At 35.9% G+C, this 22115-nt stretch overlaps 2 protein-coding genes across 12 annotated transcripts in view; one reads left to right on the top strand and one right to left on the bottom strand.

Moving 5' to 3' along the window:
- Positions 1 to 420: 420 nt before the first annotated feature.
- Positions 421 to 13209, top strand: LOC138437809 (uncharacterized). Of its 2 annotated transcripts, XM_069585719.1 has the most exons (5): positions 421 to 585; positions 1421 to 1516; positions 2308 to 2391; positions 10822 to 10908; positions 11158 to 13209. In XM_069585719.1, the coding sequence occupies exons 1-4, from the start codon at positions 504 to 506 to the stop codon at positions 10896 to 10898; spliced, it is 339 nt and encodes a 112-aa protein (XP_069441820.1). In that variant the 5' UTR covers positions 421 to 503; the 3' UTR covers positions 10899 to 10908; positions 11158 to 13209. The 2 variants fall into 2 exon arrangements, with proteins under 2 accessions (XP_069441820.1, XP_069441821.1); XM_069585720.1 differs by having other exon boundaries at positions 456 to 585; positions 10822 to 11730.
- A 3929-nt stretch (positions 13210 to 17138) lies between these two features.
- The window catches only part of LOC138437807 (killer cell lectin-like receptor subfamily E member 1), a 32728-nt gene continuing 27751 nt past the window's right edge, over positions 17139 to 22115 (bottom strand). For 2 of the 10 annotated variants that reach the window (XM_069585715.1, XM_069585710.1), the window contains exons 9-10: positions 19820 to 19913; positions 17912 to 18345 (exon numbers count right to left, since the gene is read on the bottom strand). In XM_069585715.1, the coding sequence (XP_069441816.1) occupies positions 19895 to 19913 (19 nt within the window). In that variant the 3' untranslated portion in view covers positions 17912 to 18345; positions 19820 to 19894. The other 8 variants (XM_069585706.1, XM_069585712.1, XM_069585716.1 and 5 more) reach the window with 6 other exon arrangements.

The following is a 22115-nucleotide window of genomic DNA, read 5'->3' on the forward strand; positions in this document are numbered from 1 at the left end:
GAAAAGCTATGAATAATTATTTCAACAGAAGTTGTGTTGCGGGAACAGAGTTTTATGTCATTTTCATTCCCTCTAAGGTACATTTTAACAATGATTATGAATATTTATAACCACAAAAAAAAGATATTTAAAAAAAATGAGTATTTGTTACGTTTTATTTGAATACAATATATCACTTATTTACATAACAATGCTTTCATATTCTTTGTTCATTTATTTTTGAAAAATAACAAGACAGAAAAAAGATCAGTATAGTTAATATAATTTTAAAGTTTGTCTTTGGAAATAAAGAAGAGCTTCATTATACATGGAAAAATAACAAAGTTAATCTATTGGGACTGAATTACATTGCCTTTTATTTTCTTAAGTGTAAAAAGTACTTTACATATTAAATTTAGAGTAAACATCCTGTCTGATGTTGCATATGAAGAGATCTGTTTCCTTGATCCTGTTTCATTCTGACCCTCTGCTAGTCACCTGATCCATGCAATCTGAATTCAACTATGGAACCAAAGACACCAGCACTGTCCAGCCCCCGTCCTGGTCATCAACGTTTGCCAGAGGAATTGCATGAACTAAATACAGGTAATGCTGCTATTGCTAATTAATTCCTTTATTTACTGAGAAAATAATATTATAAATAACTAAGTCCATAGCTAGCTACTTTTAGAAGAAGAGTTAAAAACTTTTTGTTCTTGCAAATGAATTTTAGATTTTCTAATGGAAGGGAATTTAAAATACAATCACTGTTTGATGAGTAAATATTTGTAATGGAGTTAGATTTAATATTATTTGGAAAAATATGATTGACTTGGTGGCTGTGAATTCTGCTTTTCTTGTACTGAAAGAGTACATATTGCTAAGAAAATTTATCTACCTAGCAAGAATTAGATGATTTTGTTTCTCACACTCCTTTCATTTACATTAAATTCAACTGTAAGAAGGAGTATATGTAGACATTTAAATTATAGGCACTTAAACTAATTCTTAAATTTCTATTCTTTCTGCAACTGATATTACTTCAGATGCTATTGTCCATTATATTCTTATACTTACTATTCTAAATACTACTATGAGTATTTTTATAATAATAAAATTTATTGCATGTTAATTGCTTCAAGCACCATGCTATTGACTTTATATACATTAGCTTAATCTCCACAATATATATATGGATAAATACTGCTGTTATTCTTATTTTATATAAGAAACTAAGGATAAAAAAAACCTTGCCACAATTCACAAAGCAACTGCCTAACTGAGAAAATTTTTAAAACTTTGTTATAAGTCTAAAAATAGGGACAATTTATGTTTCTAACATGCATTTAATTGTTTGTCATTATAAATATATGTATATATACATGTGTATATACAAAATTACAATAATTTATTGCATGCATTTTTCTAACATACTTTCTAGAGTTTTGTGATGAAAGTGTAACATACTCAGAACTCAAAGTTCGTGATTCTTCAAATATTCAGAAGAGAAAACTAACTAGGATTTGGAAAACAAAAGGTAAAAAAATGTAAAACTCTAGACTCCCTTTTTTTGCCTTCATATTTTAATGAGAAGTCATGAAAATCAATATGGACTAATCTTTCAAATGGAAATCGTCCCTCATACACTTTTAAGCAGGTCATAAGGACCCAAAGTCAAGTGTTTAGAGCAAATGGAAATGAACAATGAACTACTGATCATTTTGCTCTGAATAATCAACCATGGCTTAAAATGATGTACCAAAGCCATAGAATAAAGACTGTTTTTAGATATTTTGTGGGTTGATATTTTAGCTTTGCAAAAGGTAAGTGCTCCTTTTATGCTACAACATTTCTAAAAACGAAATGGAGTGTGGGAGGTATATCATAGTAAACAGATTTTATCAAAACTATCACAGAGTATCTGTCAAGGTCAACAGCTATTGCAAAAGTTTTATTCTTAGTTCTGCTACAAAGATGGGGGAAAAAATTGTTTTAATTAAAAGAAAGTAATGAATTAAATCCCTTATAGGATTTCTGAAGTTCTCTTTTTGATCGTAAAATGTCTTTACTAGAGCAACTTGTTAGTTCAACATTTCTGCATAAAAATATTTATATTTCCCTAGCTATATCCAAATCTTCAAAATAATTTTTAAAGTTTTCCTTGCAGAGTGGGAATACCAATAATGCAGCACTCCTCTGGGTTTAGATTTCAATCAAATTCTAATAGGATGAACATTCCTAGCCAAAATTCCTTCTAATCCCAACTCCTCAATCCTGGTGAAGACCGAGGAGATCATCATGGTGAACTACTTTTTTCTCTTTGGGCAGAGTCTCCATGGTGCATTGCTACAGTGATATTTGCCTTGCTTTATTTAATTGTTCTTGCACTAGCTGCATTTATGATAGCTAAAGGTGAGTATTTTTCAGTTTTTTCATTAACTTGTTAAAAGTTACTAGAATAGAGTTCTGAAGCATTTGAAATTAATTCTAAGGATTTACTAAAGTTATTTTTCTCATTCGTTATTTTAGTTGCATAAAAGTAATTTCACCAATTCAGTTTTTGAATTATCAACAATAACTTTGTCCCAGGTGAGCCTATAAAAGATGTTAGTTGATAGCTGTGCATTTTGAAAAATATGAAAAATAATAGCAATGTTCTCTATGTTATTGTATTTTTACTGACATTAGACTTAGCAACTGTGAGAGGAAAGAAAACTTGGAAATATTTATAGAATTTATTTGGGCAGTTAAAAACTGATTGTAAGAACATCAAGTCAGGAATTTGAAAGAAAGAATCTAATAGAAGAAATAAAATGATAATGGGCAGAGATTCATCAAAAAATGAAAAAAAATATTATCAGGATATTGGACCAAGTCTATATATTGCTTGAACTCAGTGTCTTAATATTAAAAAATATATTAGCTTTAAAAAAATAGACTTATAAATGGTACTATCTGCAAACCAGAAATAAGAAAATTCCTTCAAATATAGAAAGGTAATTTATGCTTACAAAGCAGAGAATATAACAGCACAAAACATATGAATGATAAATTTATTCAAAAGTTATAAGTAGATCTAAATCAGTAGAATATAGTATAATATATAATTATCAGAAATAAACATAAAAACTTTGTGTATAATTTTAAACAAAGATATATATATGATAATAAATGACAATGTAGAGAAATTAAATAAATATAGCTCTATTCTATAGATAAATAAATATCTATTTGGATGCACAAAGATAGTAATTTTTAAGAATGAACTTGAAAAGATGTTAATAACAAAACATGACTCCTATATAAACTGTTTAGTAGCTAGCAAAAGATCAAAGAGTCCCATTCAAATTCATAAGGCAAGCATGTACTGTGCTATGCTTAGTCACCCAGTCATGCTCTTTGCTCTTTGCGACCCCGTGGACTGCAAGCACACCAGGCTTTCCTGTCCTTCACTATCTTCCAGAGTCTGCTCAAATTCATGTCCATTGAGTTGGTGATGCCATCAAACCATTTCGTCCTCTGTCATCCCCTTCTCCTGCCTTCAATCTTTCGCAGCATCAATGTCTTTTCCAGTGAGTCAGCTCTTTGCATCAGGCAGCCAAAGTATTGGAGTTTCAGCTTCAGCATCTGTCCTTGCATTGAATATTCAGGGTTGATCTCCTTTAGGATGGACTGGTTGGATCTCCTTGCAGTCCAAGGGACTCTCAAGAGTCTTCTCCAGCACCACAGTTTGAAAGCATCAATTCTTTGGCACTTGGCCTTTTTTATGGCCCCACTCTCACATCCATACATGACTATTGGAAAAACCATGGCTTTGACTAGACAGACCTTTGTAGGCAAATCAATGCCTCTGCTTTTTAATATGCTTTCAAGGAGCAAGCGTCTCTTAATATTATGGCTGTAGTCATCTTCCACAGTGATCTTGGAGCTCAAGAAAGTAAAGTCTGTCACTGTTTCCATTTTTTACCCGTCTGTATGCCATGAAGTGGTGAGACCAGATGCCATGATCTTAGTTTTTTTAATGTTGTTTTAAGCCAGATTTTTCACTTTCCTCTTTCACCTTCAAGTCTCCCTTTGCTTTCTGCCATAAGGATGGTATTATCTGCATATCTGAGGCTGCTGGTATTTCTGTCAGCAATCTTGATTCCAGCCTGTAATTCTTGCAGCCCTGCATTTCACAAGATGTACTCTGCATAGAAGTTAAATAAGCAGGATGACAATATACAGCCTTGACATACTCCTTTCCCAATTTTGAACCCGTCTATTGTTCCCTGTTCAGTTCTACCTCTTGCTTCTTGACATGCACACAGGTTTATAATTGCTGCTATTCTTTTGGATGTGAGGGGCAAAGAAATCAATGCTGTGGGAAAACCTTTTTAGATACAAATATTTGAAACTAAATACTGAAATTATCAGAGAAGGAAATGACAACCCACTCCAGTAGACTTGCCTGGAAAATTCCATGGACAGAGGAGACTGGTGGGCTACAGTCCAAGGGGTTGCAGAGTTGGACATGTCCTAACAGATAAAAACACACACACTAAAAGTATATGTAGATGATGTGCTTTCTTACATAGATATACCAAGAAAATCTACTGAAAAAAAATCATAATAAAGACGCTTTGATAACAATGCTTGAAACAAAGTTAACAGAGTTTCATTATACACCATCTAGAGCTAACATCCAATATTCAGGTCCACATATTAAGCCTCTCACTTGGCATTTCTTCTTTGATATCTTGAAAAACACTTAACCTACAACATTTTTAAATAGACTTTCTTCCCAGCCATGATCCTTACTGGCATCAGGGGGAAATAACCAAATACTTTAATATTGCTGTCTCTCTTGGCACCTGTCTAGTGAGACAAGACTAGGAATCATCTGCGTTGTTTAACTGCTACTGATTATTCCAACTTAGTGAATAAGTACATTTCTCTACAGTTGCATTATTACCCATCTAATCTAACCAATTCTTTCTCTCTCTTTCTCTCTCTCCCTTAGTCTAGGCTATAAACCTCCTAAAGGTCTACCTACATTCACCCTTGACCTCCTCCATTAAATTTCCAGAGTAACTTCTTCAAAATATAAATTTTATAAACTCACCAGACTTAGCCTATTAATACTCTAAATTCAATATAAATTTTAAAATCTTTAACATGGTGTATGAAGTCCTTCCATACTTGGTCCATGATTTCTATCCCAGCTGGTATCACATACTTTCTCACTCTATGGGTTCCAGTCACAGGTATCTTTTAGTTCCCTGAATGACTCAGAGTTAGTATTACCATGTAGCATTATATAAACAGGGATCATTTTAATAATGAAAGTAGATGATGCTAATAATTACTCTAGGACAACAACATACATCAGGACTTCTCTGTGTAGACTGATATTAACTATAACTTTATCTGTAATCCTTCTTGCTACAAAGCATATGCATAGACTGCTTTGTTTTTTACCTGAAACAGCCTTTCTTCTATGTAGCTATTTCTTCTAAGTAGCTAATCCTTTAGTAGAGTAATCAATTAACACTATCCATTTATAATTAAGCCAGATTTCTCTGTTACAATATCTTAATAGTGATTCATTTGTAGTACCTTTCACAGTCTCACCTGTGTAATTATTTGTGTGATTATTTACTTAAGATCTGTCTCTCCCACTAGCTTGTTAGCTTCTTTAGAAAGAACCCATGTATATATTTGCTCTACATTTTAACCTTTGCTTTTGAAAACTATGTTATCACATTAGAGGTACTTGGTGAATTTTGTATTAAATAAATTAATACACCTAATAAATGCATATGGCTTATGTAAAAGAGATTGTAATACTTTTAATATTAAAAGACATAAAGAAATACATTTAATGAACTCAGTATATATTAAGTGTACCTTGGTGGGAAGACTAATACTGTGTAGATAATTATACAATTCTAGATTTATTGAAGATTTACATGATCCTAATTCATGTGTATCTTCACGATAAGTATGTTAATTATAAACTATGTTGTTGTTATTGTTCAGTCACTAAGTCATGTCCAACTCTTTGTGACCTGCAGCACACAAGGCTTCCCTGTCCTTCACTGTCTCCCGGAATTTGCTCAAATTCATGTCCATTGAGTTGGTGATGCTATCTATCCATCTCATCCCCTGCAGCCCTCTTCTCCTTTTGCCTTCAGTCTTTCCCAGCATCAAGGTATTTTCCAATGAGTCAGCTCTTCACATCAGATGGCCAAAGTATTGGAGCGTCAGCTTTAGTATCCAGTCCTTCCAATGAATATTCAGGGTTGATTTCCTTTAGGATTGACTGGTTTAAGTCCCATAGAAGTAAAAAAATGATTAGCAAAATACCTATTAAATATATTAACAAGAGCGATAGCAATCTAGTATTTCCAAGTACCAAAACAGTCTATAAAGCTAAAGATAATTTAACATTATAGTATTGGTATAAAATAAATATATTCAAAATAAGAGAAAAAGAAACAGCTTAGTCATAAAATCGTATGAATATGTGTACCCATTATATAGATATATTTAGCATTTTAGTTTGCTTGTTTTTTAATCTACATCCTGGCTTACGTGATATTCAATCCTTACTATACATTTGCCTTTTCTGTTGGAATTTTCTCTTCTCTGTAGACTTTTTTTTTTTTTTCTTTTCCATTTGGAGAAAACCCTTTAACATTCTTTTAGGGTAAGTTTAGTGCTCCTGAATTCTTTTAGTTTTTGTTTGTCTAAGATGTCTCTATTTCTCCTGCTTCACTCAACGATAATCTTGCTGAATATGGTATCCTAGGTTGCAGGGTTTTCCCATTCAGAACTCTGACTATATCACCCCATTCCCTTCCAGCCTCTAACTATGCAGAGAAATCAGCTCATAACCTCATGGCTGTCCCCTTGTGACTGACTCTTTGTTTCTTCCTGCCTTTAGAATCCTCCATCTTTAAATTTCACCATTTTAATTGTGATATGTCTTAGTGTAGATCTGCTTGGTTTCATCTTATTTGAAACCTTCTGTGCTTTGTGCACCTGGATATCTGTTTCCTTCTTTAAGTTTAGGAAATGTTCAGCCATATTTTCTCCAAATACATTTTTAAAAATTTTTATTAGAGCATAATTGCTTTACATTGTGGTGTCAGTTTCCGCTCTACAGTAAAGTAAATCAGTTATATGTACACATGTATCCACTCACTTTTAGATTTCCTTCCCATTTAGGTCACCACAGAACATTGTGCTACATAGTAGGTTCTCATTAGTTATCTATTTTATACATAGTAGTGTATATACGTCAGTCCTAACTCCCAGCTTCATTCTACTCCCCGAGCCCCTTCCCCCTTGGTAACCATAAGTTTGCTGTCTGCATCTGTGACTCTGTTTCTGCTTTGCCAAAAGTTCATCGGTACCATTTTTCCAGATATCACATGTATTCATTAATATACAGTATTTGTTTTTTCTTTCCAACTGATTTCACTCAGTATGATAGTCCATCTATGTTTCTGCAAATGGAACTATTTTGTTCCTTTTTATGGCAGAGTATTATTCCATTGCATATATGTGTGACATCTTTATTCATCCCTCTGTAGATGGGCATTTACGTTGCTTCTATGACTTGGCTATTGAAATAGTGCCTCAGTGAACATAGGGGTGCATGAGTGAAAGTTGCTCAGTTGTGTCCAACTCTTTACCACACCATGGGTTGTAGCTCACCAGTCTCTATGCCCATGGAATTTTCCAGTGAGTGAGTGGAATAATGAGTGAGTGAGTAATGGAGTGAGTGGCCATTCCCTTCTCCAGGGGAATCTTCCTGATGCAGGGATTGAATCCAGGTCTCTGGCATTGCAGGCAGATTCTTTACTGTCTGAGCCACCAGGGAAACCCCATAGGAGTGCATACATCCTTTCAAATTATGGTTCTCTCCAGATATATGCCCAGGAGTGGGATTGCTGGGTCATATGGAAGCTGTGTTTTTAGTTTTTTTAAGGAAACTCCATACTGTTCTCCACAGTGGCAGTACCAATTTATATTCCTACCAACATTTGGGAGGGTTCCCTTCTCTTTAAACACATTTTTGATCCCCTTCTCTCTCTTCTCCTTCTGGAACCCCTATTATGTATAGTTGGCATGCTTTATATTATCCCATAGACCTTGCATGTTGTTTTCATTTATTGTTTGTTTGTCTTTCTGTCTGCTATTTTGATTGGAATTCTAACTTTCAGAACACTTAGGCATTCTTCTGAGTCATTTAGTCTGCTATTCATTGCTTCTAGAGTGCTTTTTAATCTCAGAAATTGAATTGTCCATCTTTGATTGAGTCTTCTTTATACTTTCTAGTTTCTTGTTAAAATGACCTCAGATCAATTCTCTTCCCTAATTCAGTTAGAATTTTTACTAGTAATGTTTTAAATTCATTATCTGGTTGGCTGATTACCTCTGTTTCATTATTCAATTTTCAAGGGTTTTCTCTTGCTCTTTCAATTGAGAGGAGTTCCTTTGCCTTTTCATTTTATTTAACTTTCTCTGTCTCTACTAGTTTAGGCGAAACTGTTACCTATTGTGTTCTTGAGGCAGTGAGTTGTGTGGGAGCATCCTCATGTAGACCGAGTGCCCTCCCATTTGGTGGGAGAAGTGGATTTGATGAGGATGCCAGTCACATCTTTCCTCAAGGTGTGCTGGCCGCCATCACCTTGGTAGGAGGTGTGGTGGTAATGGGGTAGCTGGAGGCTGATTAGGGTGTGAGATGGGACTTCCTTTCTGCTCAGTGACCATAGTCGCCATGTTGGGGCAGAGTCTGCTTCCAAGTTGCTAGAGCAAAAGTCTTGAGGGTCGAGCTCCAGCTGGGTCTGTTTCCTTTGTGTGTTCTTCCTTTTCCCCACTGGGGACTTTGCCCCAAGGCAGGGAGTGCTGAAGTAAACGAGGCTGGTGTACTTAAAGATGTCTGATGTGCTGCCTGCGTAGGCATCCATGGCTTCACTCAGACACAGCCCAAAGTCATGCCTTTTCCCTTGCTGTGGTCATCCCAGATCTAGTGCTAGTTTATGGCATGGAATAGCAGGGGTTGGATGTTTGCTTGACTGGGACTGTGGAGTGTGGTGTGGTGGATGCGGAAAATCAAGCAGCTGCGTTGCTTTCAGAAGTCTGGGCTGCTTTACGGGTGCTGTTTGAGTACGCACCAACAGCGACCACCCCTGCCCCACCTGGACCACACCCTGGACCCTGTGTTGCCTCTGTGTCCTTAGATCAAGCCTTTTCCTAGGTCCCGGCTAAGCTAGATCCAGTGTCACGCTGTAGCATGCAGTGAGTGAGGAATCTAGGAGCACAGTGGGGCAGCAGCTGCTACATCAGACCTCTTTCTGCTTTGTTTGAAAGCACTTGGCAGGCAAGCCAGCATCTACCTTACGAGTGGAGTTTAAGCTGCTTCAGCCACTCTTAACCCCAAACCCTCTCCAACAAGCCTAGGGGGATTGCATCCTCCATGTAGAACCCCTGGGCTGGGACACCTGGACTGTGGCACAACCTTCTCATGTCCCAGGGTGAGTGTTCACCTGTACAATCTCCCTTTTGCTCTTAGTCTCCTCCCAAGGATACAGGTTCTGTTGTTGTTGTTTTGGTTTTTTTTTCCAGTCTTACCCAATTCATCCTTGTAGTCTTCATTGTATAGGAGTACTTCTGCCAGTTTCCAGTTCATTTTCCATGACAATTATTCCACAGGTAGTTGCATTTTTGATGTGTGTGTAGGGGGTGGTGAATTCCTTGCCTTCTTACTCTGCTTTTTTGATCCTCTTCTAGTACATCTATTCTTATGAGTCCAGCAATGCATCTGAGACTCAAACTGCAGTGCTATGGTCGAGAGAATTTAAAGTCTCCCTCATATGAGCCTGCACTTGGCTGTTTGAAACTTTATGTCCAGCAAGTTACATGATCTTGTAGTTGGACTAGGATCAGACCTCTAAAAAGTAGGCATGCAGAAAGATTTTCTTTACAATTTGTGTGAAGTCTCCAAATTATCTTAGAAGCAACCATAGGCCATTCAGACTAAATAAAATAAATTCAAGCTAGGAGCATCCCAGTCACTCTATTTTTTTCAGATCAAGTTTAGCCAACTAGAGGGCCAGATTCTCCAAAATAAAACAAAATACATCATGCGAAATGACGTGGGTTAGAGGTTTCAGATTTGAAAACAGAAATATGGATGTTAAGAAAAATGGCACAATTTTAGAAATTGTTTATTTTAATGAGCTTGAAATTTAAAATATAAATAATTGATAGCTTGAAGTTCTTTGAAAGGGTAGCATTAGTAAAGCTGTGTAATGGGGGGTATTAACTTTAGAGGCATCTTGAGAAAAATAGTGGATAGTGATAGAGAGTTTGCAGAATATTATAAAAGTTCCACATAAAAATAATGAAAACCTGAATGGGGAAAAGGTTATGGTGCTGTGAAAAAGTAAATAGATATGTGAAGCACTGTAGTAATAGAATAAACAGTACTTTGTGACTGACTGGATGTGTGCTATGTCAAAGGCATTTGCTTCAGAGGCAAATTTGGTCATTGTGTCCTAATTGGGTTTACTAATTGCTTAGGATAGCATCAATCAGATGTGGAAATCTGCAATGATTAAAGCATCGATCATTACCTCATAAACGTCTGTCATAAGAAAAATGTTTTATATTTAATGTCAGTTATTTGCAAGTGATAATTCCAATTTACTCTACAGCTAATCATTTAAAAAAATAAATGGATAAATTATATTTAAACTTTTCTGAACTTCTATTTTATTTGCATTGTCAAAGGTTTAAAAGTGATAAATCTTAAAATGTATTTTCATTTGTAAATTTTACAAATTCCAGTTAATTGTCTAGAAGAAATTCTGAATACACAGCAAAATAATAAGTCAATTGTGGCTGGACTTTGCAACACAATATAGCAAAACAGAGGTAAGTACTGAATTACAATGAGAATCGTGCTATCAATGTAAGTTATTTAAATTTAGATGCATATATACAATTAATAAATACAAAATCAAAGTTAGTAACTATGGCTTACTTTTCAGAAAAATTCTTAAATATCATGGGCTTCTTTTGAAGTTAGGGAGGATAATTAAAAACAATAATACAAAAATTATGATACACAGAGTTAGCATGGGTGACAAAGTTATCCTCATGGATGCATTTTTTCTTGTCAAGGTAATTGGTCCTTCTCTGAAGAAAATTGATATCTTATTTCTGCTGAAAATAAGATCTTGGCAGCAAGGAAATTGTCCTGAAGCCCTGAGCTCCAGTCTTATCAAGACATAAAGAAGAACTGGAAATGTATGGCCAATAACTCTCCTTACATTTTCTTATACAGAAGATAATTACAGAGACAATTTTAACATTTTGTGTTCATTCAAGCATGCTAAACTCAACATATTGTAATAACTGGAGATCTCTTAATCAAACCCAAACATCAAAATATGGGCTTAAATGGTTATGTGATTTTTAAATTTTAAATATATTTGTACATAAAAGTAAATGCTAATATATTAAAATCTCAGACCCTGGTAAATAAACGAGAGGAAACCACATAGCACATATGCACTAAGGAGCATTTAGTCACAATCAGCACTTAAAAAATACCTAACATTTATTGATTGCTTCTAATGTTCCCAATACTACTTCAATGAATCACATATTAGATCATGTACTGCCCCAATAATTCCTACAAAACTGTATTATCTTTATGGCTGTCATATCAATAAAGAAACTGAGACCCAGAAAGAATGAGGAATTTTCCAAAGTTGTATAGCTAGTAAAAAATAGAAACAATTTAAGCCAAGATAGGTTTACTCTAGAGATTACACATGGAAACTTTATGCTATGCTGACCTCAGAACAATAAGTAATGTCAGATCAAGATGTAAAAATATTGCTTCTTCAGAAATAATGAGGGCTGCAGATTTACATTTTCCCCTGGCTGTATCTTTCAGAGAGAAACAAATGAGAAAAATAACTTTCAAGAATGAAATATTATACTAGCTCTTTTTATAAAGAGTATGTTATGAATATTTTATACTAATCATTCTCTGGAATATGGAAGAAAGAGACTAATAAAAGTGATATTTTTCACCTTAGTAGACTCCAGCAAGCTTAAAGAATACAGGTTTCCTTTATTTTTAGTTCTCATCTACTATGTGACTGTATATTATTTCTTTTTTTATTGCATTCAAGTTCTGTTATTGCCTTTAATAAAGACTTCCGTCTATAGCATGATGATAAGTTGATGGCATATATGCTGACAATTTCCATATGATGCCCTTGGGAGACACACCTCATAATTTCAGCATTCCTCCCTGCCAAGGCTGGCCTCTGCTCTAAATAATTCCTGACAATCTTTCCCAGTTGCATTGCTCCCATCTCAACCACATAAAATGCTCTAAATTGAATTTATATACACAGATAATTGGGCTTCCCAGGGCTCAATGATAAAGAATCTGCTTACCAAGGTAGGAGACGCAGGAGACATGGGTTTGATCCCTGGGTTGGGAAGATGCCCTGGAGGAGAAAAGACAACCCACTCCAGTATGCTTGCCTGAAAAATCCTATGGACAGAGGAGTCTGATGGGCCACAGTCTATAGAGTTGCAAAGAGTCAGACACCATTAAGTGACTGGGCATGCATACATATCAATAGTGAACTCTTTCCTCTTTCAGGAAAAACAATTTTTAAAATGTATAAACAAAGTAACACATTTGTTAAGGCAGTGTCTCCTAATGATCCCTTACCTCAAAATGTGATTTTGTAAATACAGGTTACCCATAACTTACAGTGGAATAGCTAATGTCTGTGAATATCCCAAAACTGATAGAGGACATCAAACTACACAATGCCAAAGCAGTCTGAATTCCTGTCTGGTGAACAAAATAAAAACAATGTTACCTATATCATGCTTAACTGCTGAAAACCAAAGATAAATGGAAGCTGAAAGGCAGGCAGTAAAATACAGAATTTATATATTTGTATATTTATTTTTTAATGCTTTTTTTTTTTGTCTTTATTGAGTTTGTCATAACATTGCTTCTGTTTTCTGTTTTGGTTTTTTTCGCCCACGAGGCACACGGGATCTGAGCTCCCTGACCAGGGATTAAACCCACATCCTCTGCATTGTAAAGTCGAGTCTTAACCACTGGACAAACAGGGAAGTCCAGAATTTACTTTTAAAGAAGGAATTAGTAGCTAATATCTAAAAAGAAAAAAGAAAGCATGGAAGTATTGAAAGACAATTGTTTTACAAAACTCTATCCCCAGAGAAAAGATAATTATATGAGAATCATATGAAGATATACTTATATTCCATAGGTGAAATAAAGATAATTTAAGATAGGCAGAGAAAAATTGTCATTACCTTAGGTCTATGCTAAGGATATACTATAAGGTCCATTAGAAAATAATCCCAAATGGAACCTCTAAGATTCAGGATAACGGGCAATGAAATAGGTAAATGCAGGTATAAATCTAAATGAATAGTTATTACATAAAACCATAATATTAGTGTCTATAGTTTAAAATTGCATAAGCTTGAACTACACTGTAAATGTTGCATTTAAATTAAAAGGAGGATATGGAGTTAAAAGGACCTAAGGCTATGGCCCAGAGAGTAAAGAATCTGCCTGCAAGGTAGACATGCAGGTTAAATCTCTGGATCAGGAAGATCCACTGGAAATATTGCTTGGGAAAGCCTATGGACAGAGGAGACTGGGGAACTACAGTCCACATGATCACAAAAGAGTTGGATGTGCAGCAAAAACAACAAGAAGGCTATTAAAATGTCTAAGAAGAGGTAAAGGAATTATTTATCTTGGGCATTACTAGGTCAAGAATGCATGTTGAGTGGGAGGGGGGTTCATATTTGGAAAAGCATGTACACTCATGGTGGATTCATGTGAATGTATGGCAAAACCAATACAATATTGTAAAGTAAAATAAAGTAAAAATAAAAATTAAAAAAATATATATAATAGAAAAATAAAATAAAATAAAACCTACTGAATTTAAAAAAAAAGAATGTGTGTTGAAATTTTTAGTTATTTAGGATAACTGCTAAAACAATAAAATATTATGTAGTTATGAAGCTAATGAAGGAATTAATCAGTGGAATGATAATAATTTAGTGGATAATTCTTTTTCCTTAATTTCTTTACTTGTTTATTCTTGTTTGGCTGTGCTAGGTCTTTCTTGCTGAGTGTAGGCTCTAGAGCTGAGGCCCATTAGCTGTGGCACACAGGCCTAGTTGTCCTGCATGCGGAATCTTCCCAGGCCAGGGACTAAACCAGTGTCCCCTCATTGGCAGGCAGATTCTTAACCACTGGACCGCCAAGAAAGTCCAAACAGCTTATTCTTAATTAACAGATAATACTCCACGAAATCACTGAGGTAGAAGATTTCATATCAGCATCATTCTTAGACAAAGATAATCAATCTGAGGGTTGCAGGAGTTAAAGCAAGAATTTCAGCCTTATCCTTTCTGGGTATTAAGGGGCCCATAAAGTATTGAGGGTGGCAATTGGAGTATGAGAATGAATAATTCTAATCTCAAAACTAGAAGTAATCTCAAATGCCTCCAAGTCAGAGTGTTCTTGTATTCTCCTTTTCCTATCAACTACTTTCACTTGCAGACTAATTTTATTTACTTCTGTCAATTGGTCATTTATTTAAAAATTACTTCAGCTCCCTTGACTTCTTCATAGTTCTTAACAGATTCATTTATCTCAGATGAATATATATAGTTTAGTAGCGCATAATGTAATTTTCTCAGCCTCTTTTTCTAGAAAAAGAACCATGTGGTTTTGTGTGAGGAAGCCACACTAAGGAACTTCATCTTTGTGTAATCTAACTCATTTATTTCAGTTTCAAAGAATGACCTAAAATAAATTTTCAAGGTACTTTTTGCTCTATTTCTCCCCCTTAACATGTGTTTCTATAAGAACTAGTCTATTATCTTTGTGAGGAACTGATGGTAACTGATTCTTCAAATCATTTTAATAGCTGAGGCTTCAAATATACTTATTATCTTAATTTCTACTTTCAGTGAATTTTCTGCACTAGGATTTTGCAGTCCCTAGACATAATTCCTGTGATTGTCTTATTACTGACTACTCTATTTAGGTTGACTGCCTCATCATTGTTCTCTCAAGAGAAAATGAGTATAACTCACCCTAAGTTTGTTAAAAAGAATATGCTTCACTTCCAAAAGGCCATTATCTTGGGAAAGGGTAATTTATGTTGCATGTTGATAATAGTAATAAACATGGCAGACACTGCAGGTAAAAGCTGAAGGACTACAGACCTATATATACCTGGAGCAAGAGGTAGAGGAAGAGACATACACCAGATCATCTAAAGGCTCTGAGAACAAGCCTGGAAGTTAGGACATTTAAAAGCAGCCTATATGTGAGGGAATAAAAATCTGCACAGAGACTCAGGCAAGATGCAAGTTCAAAAAGGCCTGAGAACCCTGTTTGAGAAAAGCACGTTAGGAACTTGTTCGGAAACCAGTGATCTTTAACAGAGCTGCTCTCGTCTACTGATCTTGGACTTAAGCTGAAACATACAGCTCTTTAAGGATACCTAGCAACCCTTTAGAAATTTATTTTTCACAGCATTGGTGAAAGGTATATCTTCTGGATCACCTCCCACATGTGGGTGAGAGGGTCTTGAATGACAAATCCACTTTAATGTTCTTATCTCCTTAAGCCATTGATATTCCTTCCTCTATATTAAACCAAGGCAGGCCCAGCATTCAGGCTCACTCAGCATGGACTGTTTGTCGAATCTTTGTGTGTACACTCCAAACTAATATATTGTATGTCAATTATATCTCAGTGTAAACAAGGCCTGTTGAAATTAATAAACTAAATCAGCAAAGTTACAGGATACAAATCAACACACAAAAATCAACTGCATTTCTATACACTAAAAATGAGCTAGCGAATTATGAAAAAAATTAAACAATCCCATTTATAATAGCATCAAAAAATAATAAGACACTTAGTGATAAACTTAACCAAGGAGGTGAAAAACTTGTACACTGACAACAAATCATTAATGGAAGAAATTAAGGAAGACACAAATGAATGAAAAGACAATCTATGTTTATGGATTGGAAGATTTAATATTGTGGAAATGTCCAAATATTGGGCTTCCCAGGTGGTGCTAATGGTAAAAAACCCACCTGCCAATGCAGGGGACATAAGAGACATGGGTTCAATCTCTGGGTCGTGAAGATACCCTGGAGAGAAGGGCATGGCAGCCCACTCGGGTATTCTTACCTGAAGAATCTCCATGGACAGAGGAGCCTGGCAGGCTTTAGGCCATATAGGGTCACAAAGAGTTGAACACTGCTGAAGCAACTTAGCATGCACACACAGATGTCCATATTATTCACAGTGATCTGCAGATACAATGCAATTTCTATCAAAACCCGAATGGCCTTTCTTTTTAACAAAAAAATAAATCAACCCAATACTAAAATATGCATAGAACAGCAAGAGATCCTGAATAATCTAAGCAATTTTGAGCAAGAAGAACCAAGTTGAAGGTATCACACTCTTTGATTTCAAAACATATTACAAGGCTACAGTAGTCAAAATGATATGATACTGGCATATGCAACAACACAGATAAGCCTGGAAGACACAATAAGAGAAGGAACCCAGACAGAAGGACAAATACACACGATTCCACTTACATGAGGTAATGAAAAGAGTCAGATTCATAGAAACAGAGAACAGAATAGTGGTTACCAGGGACTGAGAGTGGAGGAAATGGGGAGCTGCTGCTCAATCAGTATAAAATTTTAGTTTTGCGATACAAATAAGTTCTAGAAGTCTATTGTAGAGCATTGTCACTATACTTTAAAAATTTTTAAGAGGGTGGATATCATGTCATGTTCTTATCACAATAAAAATAAATAAAAATGCTCAGAGTGGTTAAAAAAAAGACAAGTGACTACACCCTATACTGTGATAAACTGAATTTCTATTAGTATAGTTCTATGCTTAGAATGTATGGAGAAGAGAGGAAAAATCACATGCATACTACCGAAATTCTGACTCCAAAATAGTGTCCACTTTGACAATATCTATTTCTGTCAACCCTTCAGAAAAAATGACTTCAGAAAACAGATTCTATCAGTTCTTTTTACTTCTGTTCAGTGACACTCCCATAACCATTGCAGATTTTTTTTTGTATTATCTCTTCAATGAATGAATGCATGCATAAATGTACAAATGGAACCTGGAGAAGAATAGCATTCCAAAATTGAATAACTTTTAAGATCTTGGGGAGTGGGAAGAAGAGAGGAGTAAGATAGAGAGAGGGGATTAAGTGATACAAATTACTATGTATAAAATAAATAGACTACAAGGATATATAGTACAGCCCAGGCAGTATAGTTGATGTTTTATAATAATTATAAATGAAATCTAACCTTTAAAAATTGTGAATCACTGTGCCATATACATGAAACATATAATATTGTAAATCAACTATGCATCAATGAAAAAATAAATGGAAAAGATGTATTTTTATAAAAGAGGAAGAAAAGAATCAACTATGAACAGGTTCAACACCATTGTGAGAGTTGTTGTTGTTACGGTTAAAACACTAAGTTGTGTCCGACTCTATAAACTCGTGAAATGCAGCACGCCAGGCTTCTCTGTCCTTCACCATCTCCCAGAAGTTGTTCACATTCATGTCCATTGAGTTGGTGATGCCATCCAATCATTTCATTCTCTGTCACCCTGTTCTCCTCTTGCCTTCAATCTTTCCCAGTATCTTTTCTAATGAGTTGGCTCTTCACATCTTGTGGCCAGTGTTGGAGCTTCTGCTTCAGCATCACTCCTTCCAATGAATAGTCAGGATTGAGTTCCCATAGGATCGACTACTGTGTAGGAAAGGAAAACTGAATTGAATAGATTTATTTAAAAGTGATTATAATCTTTCCAACTTATCCACTGAGTGGGATAATCTAATGAGGAAAAAGTACAGAGTATCTAGAAAAGTGGCAGCACAAAGCTAAATGATATGACAACAGAGTGGCAAGCTACTTAGCATTCAAATCTAATTTTTTTAATCTTTTTACTTGGTATTGGAGTATAACCAATTAACAATGCTGTGACAGTTTCAGGTAAACAGCCAAGGGACTCAGTCATACACATACATGTATCCATTCTCCCCCAAACTCCCTCCCATCCAGGCTGCCACATAACATTGAGCAGAGTTCCCTGTGCTATAGAGTAGGTCCTTGTTGGCTATCCGCTGGAGCTTGAGATGAACAAATCTAATTTTAATTGATCCAAATTGGGGGGACATTCTCTTCCTTTCCTTCTTCAACCTGCTGAACAAGAGATGTCAAACGTCAGTTGTTTCAAGTGTCTGATTCTGTGAAGTGTTATATTTATAAACTTGAATAATATTCACAATCCCTAGAAGATTCATTCTCATCATCTGAAAAAATGTAAAACTAAAATGAACAGAAATATGTCCTGAGAACAGTTCAATGTATATAAAAGTATTAACATATATCACCTAGCAACTAATAATAATAATTAGAAAAAAAAACACGTATGTTGGGGCTCACAGGACAGAGGGTGATATTTAGAGTAAGCTTGGAAATTAAATTTTAACTAAAGAACCTGCACCCTGATATGGCACAGCGCCGAAATTTTCAGAAATGGTAAAAACGTGGTCATTATCAATCAACCTGTCTTCTTTGTTCACACCTTTATGCGTCAGTTGAATACGCTCTATCAGTTTGATAGTTTATACGTGTGTGGCTGAAACATCACACTGAACAGTACAGAATATTTCCAACCACAGACTTGTTGCTGCTCGAAACAACAGTTAACACTGACACTAGTCTTGATGTGGCCATACCGTTCCAGGGAAGAGTTGGAAGGGCATGGAAAACATAAAAAACGGCATGGTTGATTAAAAGAACAAGCAGCAGCTGCAAAATATATGAGGAGTCAAAGCAGTGTACCTGGCCAAGGAATAGAAGATGAAGTTTAAGGAGGAGAGAAAGAGACCAAAAGTGAGGGGCATAACCCTGGATGTGCGTGATCCACATAACCCTGGATGTGTGCTGTCACTTTAACATCATTGTTTGTGTTGTCATCATTCAGGCAGGCAAGTGTGATCACAGGAAATCACACTAGATTCAGAATCATGACAGCCTTTACCCTCTAAAAGAGGAGGGTGCAAGAATAAATACCCAAACAAAGGAAAAAGTAAATAAGTAAAGATGATGATCATAAAGCATTGACTGGCCTGTGGATTCTCTAGCCACATTTTACATGAGATCTATTTTAACCTAAAAATTCATTTTAATATAAAAAATGCATAGAGGTAGCATATACTGTAGATGGAAATACTAGAAAATAAAGACACATCAGGAACACCTAAATTGCCATGAGGAAGGGTCTCAATAATGCCAAACAAAAGTTATTCTGGTTGCTATTAAATACAATTTTTAAAAAATATTTACCTTATACACATCTGTGTCTTTTTTGGACTTTTGGACTCAGAGGGAGAGGGAGAGGGTGGGATGATTTGGGAGAATGGCATTGTAACATGTATACTATCATGTAAGAATCGAATCGCCAGTCTATGTCCGATGCAGGATACAGCATGCTTGGGGCTGGTGCACGGTGATGACCCAGAGAGATGTTATGGAGAGGGAGGTGGGAGGGGGGTTCATGTTTGGGAACGCATGTACACCCGTGGTGGATTCATGTCAATGTATGGCAAAACCAATACAGTATTGTAAAGTAAAATAAAGTAAATATATATATATATATATATATATTTACCTTAGTAAAAATCTTTATTGTCTATCTCAAGTTCCTCAGCACCACTGAAAAGTGATTGAGCTCAATGGAAAGTTCTCAGAATAGCCAACTCACACTGGAAGAAAAGAAAGCTATCATATGACAAAAATTATTCCTGAGATAAAAGATGAATCACACACCCATGATTTTGCAGATTAAGAGAATCAACCTATTCTTAGAAATCAGTTGCAAGACTGTGTAGTTAAATGTCAGTTTTAGCAAGAACACAATTTAAAATTTAAAGCTTATTTTACAAATAGAAGTCAAATTTATAAATTAAAAATATGTTATTCTAATCCAGAATGATATGAGACACAGCCAACATGAATCACACATAACATCCAACAGAGTCAGAAAATAAAGACAAATCAAACAAGTAGTGATTGTTCTTTTATAGACAGTGCTTTCTCATCATTTCTTTATAGAAATTATAATGTGTAAGGTCCATGATATCATATGTAAAGCCTGTGAAGAGAAATGAATTTTAAGATTAATACTTTTTGTTAATAAGCATTACATATGAATACATATATGAATTAGTTCCCAGTGAGGTCATTTGAAAATCAAGCATAATAATATTTGTTCAGCAAAATGTAGAATGGGAAATCTATAATTAGCTTAGTTCAGGCCCTGGAGCCAAACAGGTAAAAATGTTTTACTTTACAAAGATATGGATTTTGGCATTGTGGATAAGAGATAAGACACTTGTATCTCTGATGTCAGTATATCAAATAAAGTATTCTCAATTCTTTCTTTGCCAAACATGTTTTCAATACACCCCCCCACCATTCCTGAACCCTTCTATACATGGTTCCATATTGATAATTTATCTTAGTGATATTACCCATGTGTCACAATAAAGAAGCTGACATACAGATTAGACAAGATAGGTTTACTGAATCTCTTCACAAAATAACTGTGTTAACAAGTCATACTTCTGATTGGGTACAAGAAATATCTCTCCCAAAACACTGTGGTCCTTTGTCCTTGGGAGACCTGCTTTCTTCCACCCTGTGTCAGTCACTACCCTTTTTGTCCCCTTCCACTTACCCCTCTGCTCCTAACTCAGGTGCTGATTCCCACAAAACATATGTCAGTTTTCATACCAACCAGCTTCCAGTCCGATTCAGTCAATGGGAGCAAGTGGCTTGACATTTGAAAGGTGGGAAGTGGTGAGAAGCCTGGTATTCTTGCATCTCTCTCTCTGCTTCAGGCTACATCTCCCACCATGGCTACTTCTCCCACTATGGTTACACCAAATGGGTTTAACTCCTGCCAAACAGCAACTGCCTCTGCTTCCCAGCCTCCACCAGACACCATCCCACCAACTGGAACTGTGGTCCTGGTTCCCACTAAGTGGCTTTGGAGGCCCACCTGCTCCCTCATCTCCTCCAGCCCTGGGAATGGTCCCCACTTTCTGTTTTGCTCATCTCTGGGCTGTCTTCTTTCTCCCTGTTTGTCTTTTCAGATCTATAACTGTTTTGGACATATTTTCCTATATTAAATTCCCTCCATTTAATGATCTGGCCTGGGCTTAGTGTACCTGACTGGACCCTTACCAGTGCTGCTCCCTTCTTCAAATAAGATCCAAACTAATCGACACATCCTTGCTTGCCTGACTAGTCCTGTAGTTTCATTTCCTATCCCTCTTCTCTTCATTCACTCAGCTCTGGTCACAACGCCTTTTTGCTGTTCCTCAAACAAACCATGCCATCTTGCATCTGAAAGCCTTTGCACTGTTTTCATGGCTCCTCCCAAAAATGTTTTGGAGGCTTGTTCCTTCATTTCGTTTATATTTTGTGTAGGTTTTATTCCTGGAAAATTCTCATGGAGCCCTGTACCTATAGTTGTCCTCACCTGGGCAGTGAACTTGCACCGATTTATTTTCCAATCATGATCATCCCCTCAAATCAGATATCCTGTGTCCCACACTCTCTGTTTGAGCTCTATATTTTAAATATATGTATTTACGTATTTATTTGGCTGTATCAGGTTTCATTTGCAGCACAAGTCATCTTTGTTGTATCATGCAGGGTCTTTGATCGCGGTGCACCAGCTCTCTAGTTGTGACACACATGCTCCAGAGTGTGCAGACTCAGGAACGCCATGCATGTAGGACCTTTGCTCCCTGACCAGAAGTTGAACCCAGCTGCCTGCAAGACCCTCAGGGAAGTCTGGTTGAGCTCTATATTTGACGAGACAGTATTCTTATATAGTTGGAGAAGGGGATGGCAACCCACTCCAGTATTCTTGCCTGGAAAATCCCAGGGACAGAGGA

Source organism: Ovis canadensis, chromosome 3, assembly GCF_042477335.2.
Source record: "Ovis canadensis isolate MfBH-ARS-UI-01 breed Bighorn chromosome 3, ARS-UI_OviCan_v2, whole genome shotgun sequence".
Classification (NCBI taxonomy): Eukaryota; Metazoa; Chordata; class Mammalia; order Artiodactyla; family Bovidae; genus Ovis; species Ovis canadensis.

What these genes read in the sequence shown, in the direction of transcription:
- LOC138437809 (XM_069585719.1), top strand. Translation starts at nt 504, where the DNA reads ATGGAACCAAAGACACCAGCACTGTCCAGCCCCCGTCCTGGTCATCAA. An exon ending in ATTGCATGAACTAAATACAG is followed by an intron (nt 586 to 1,420) that starts GTAATGCTGCTA and finishes CATACTTTCTAG; the next exon opens with AGTTTTGTGATGAAAGTGTA. An exon ending in TGCATTTATGATAGCTAAAG is followed by an intron (nt 2,392 to 10,821) that starts GTGAGTATTTTT and finishes TACAAATTCCAG; the next exon opens with TTAATTGTCTAGAAGAAATT.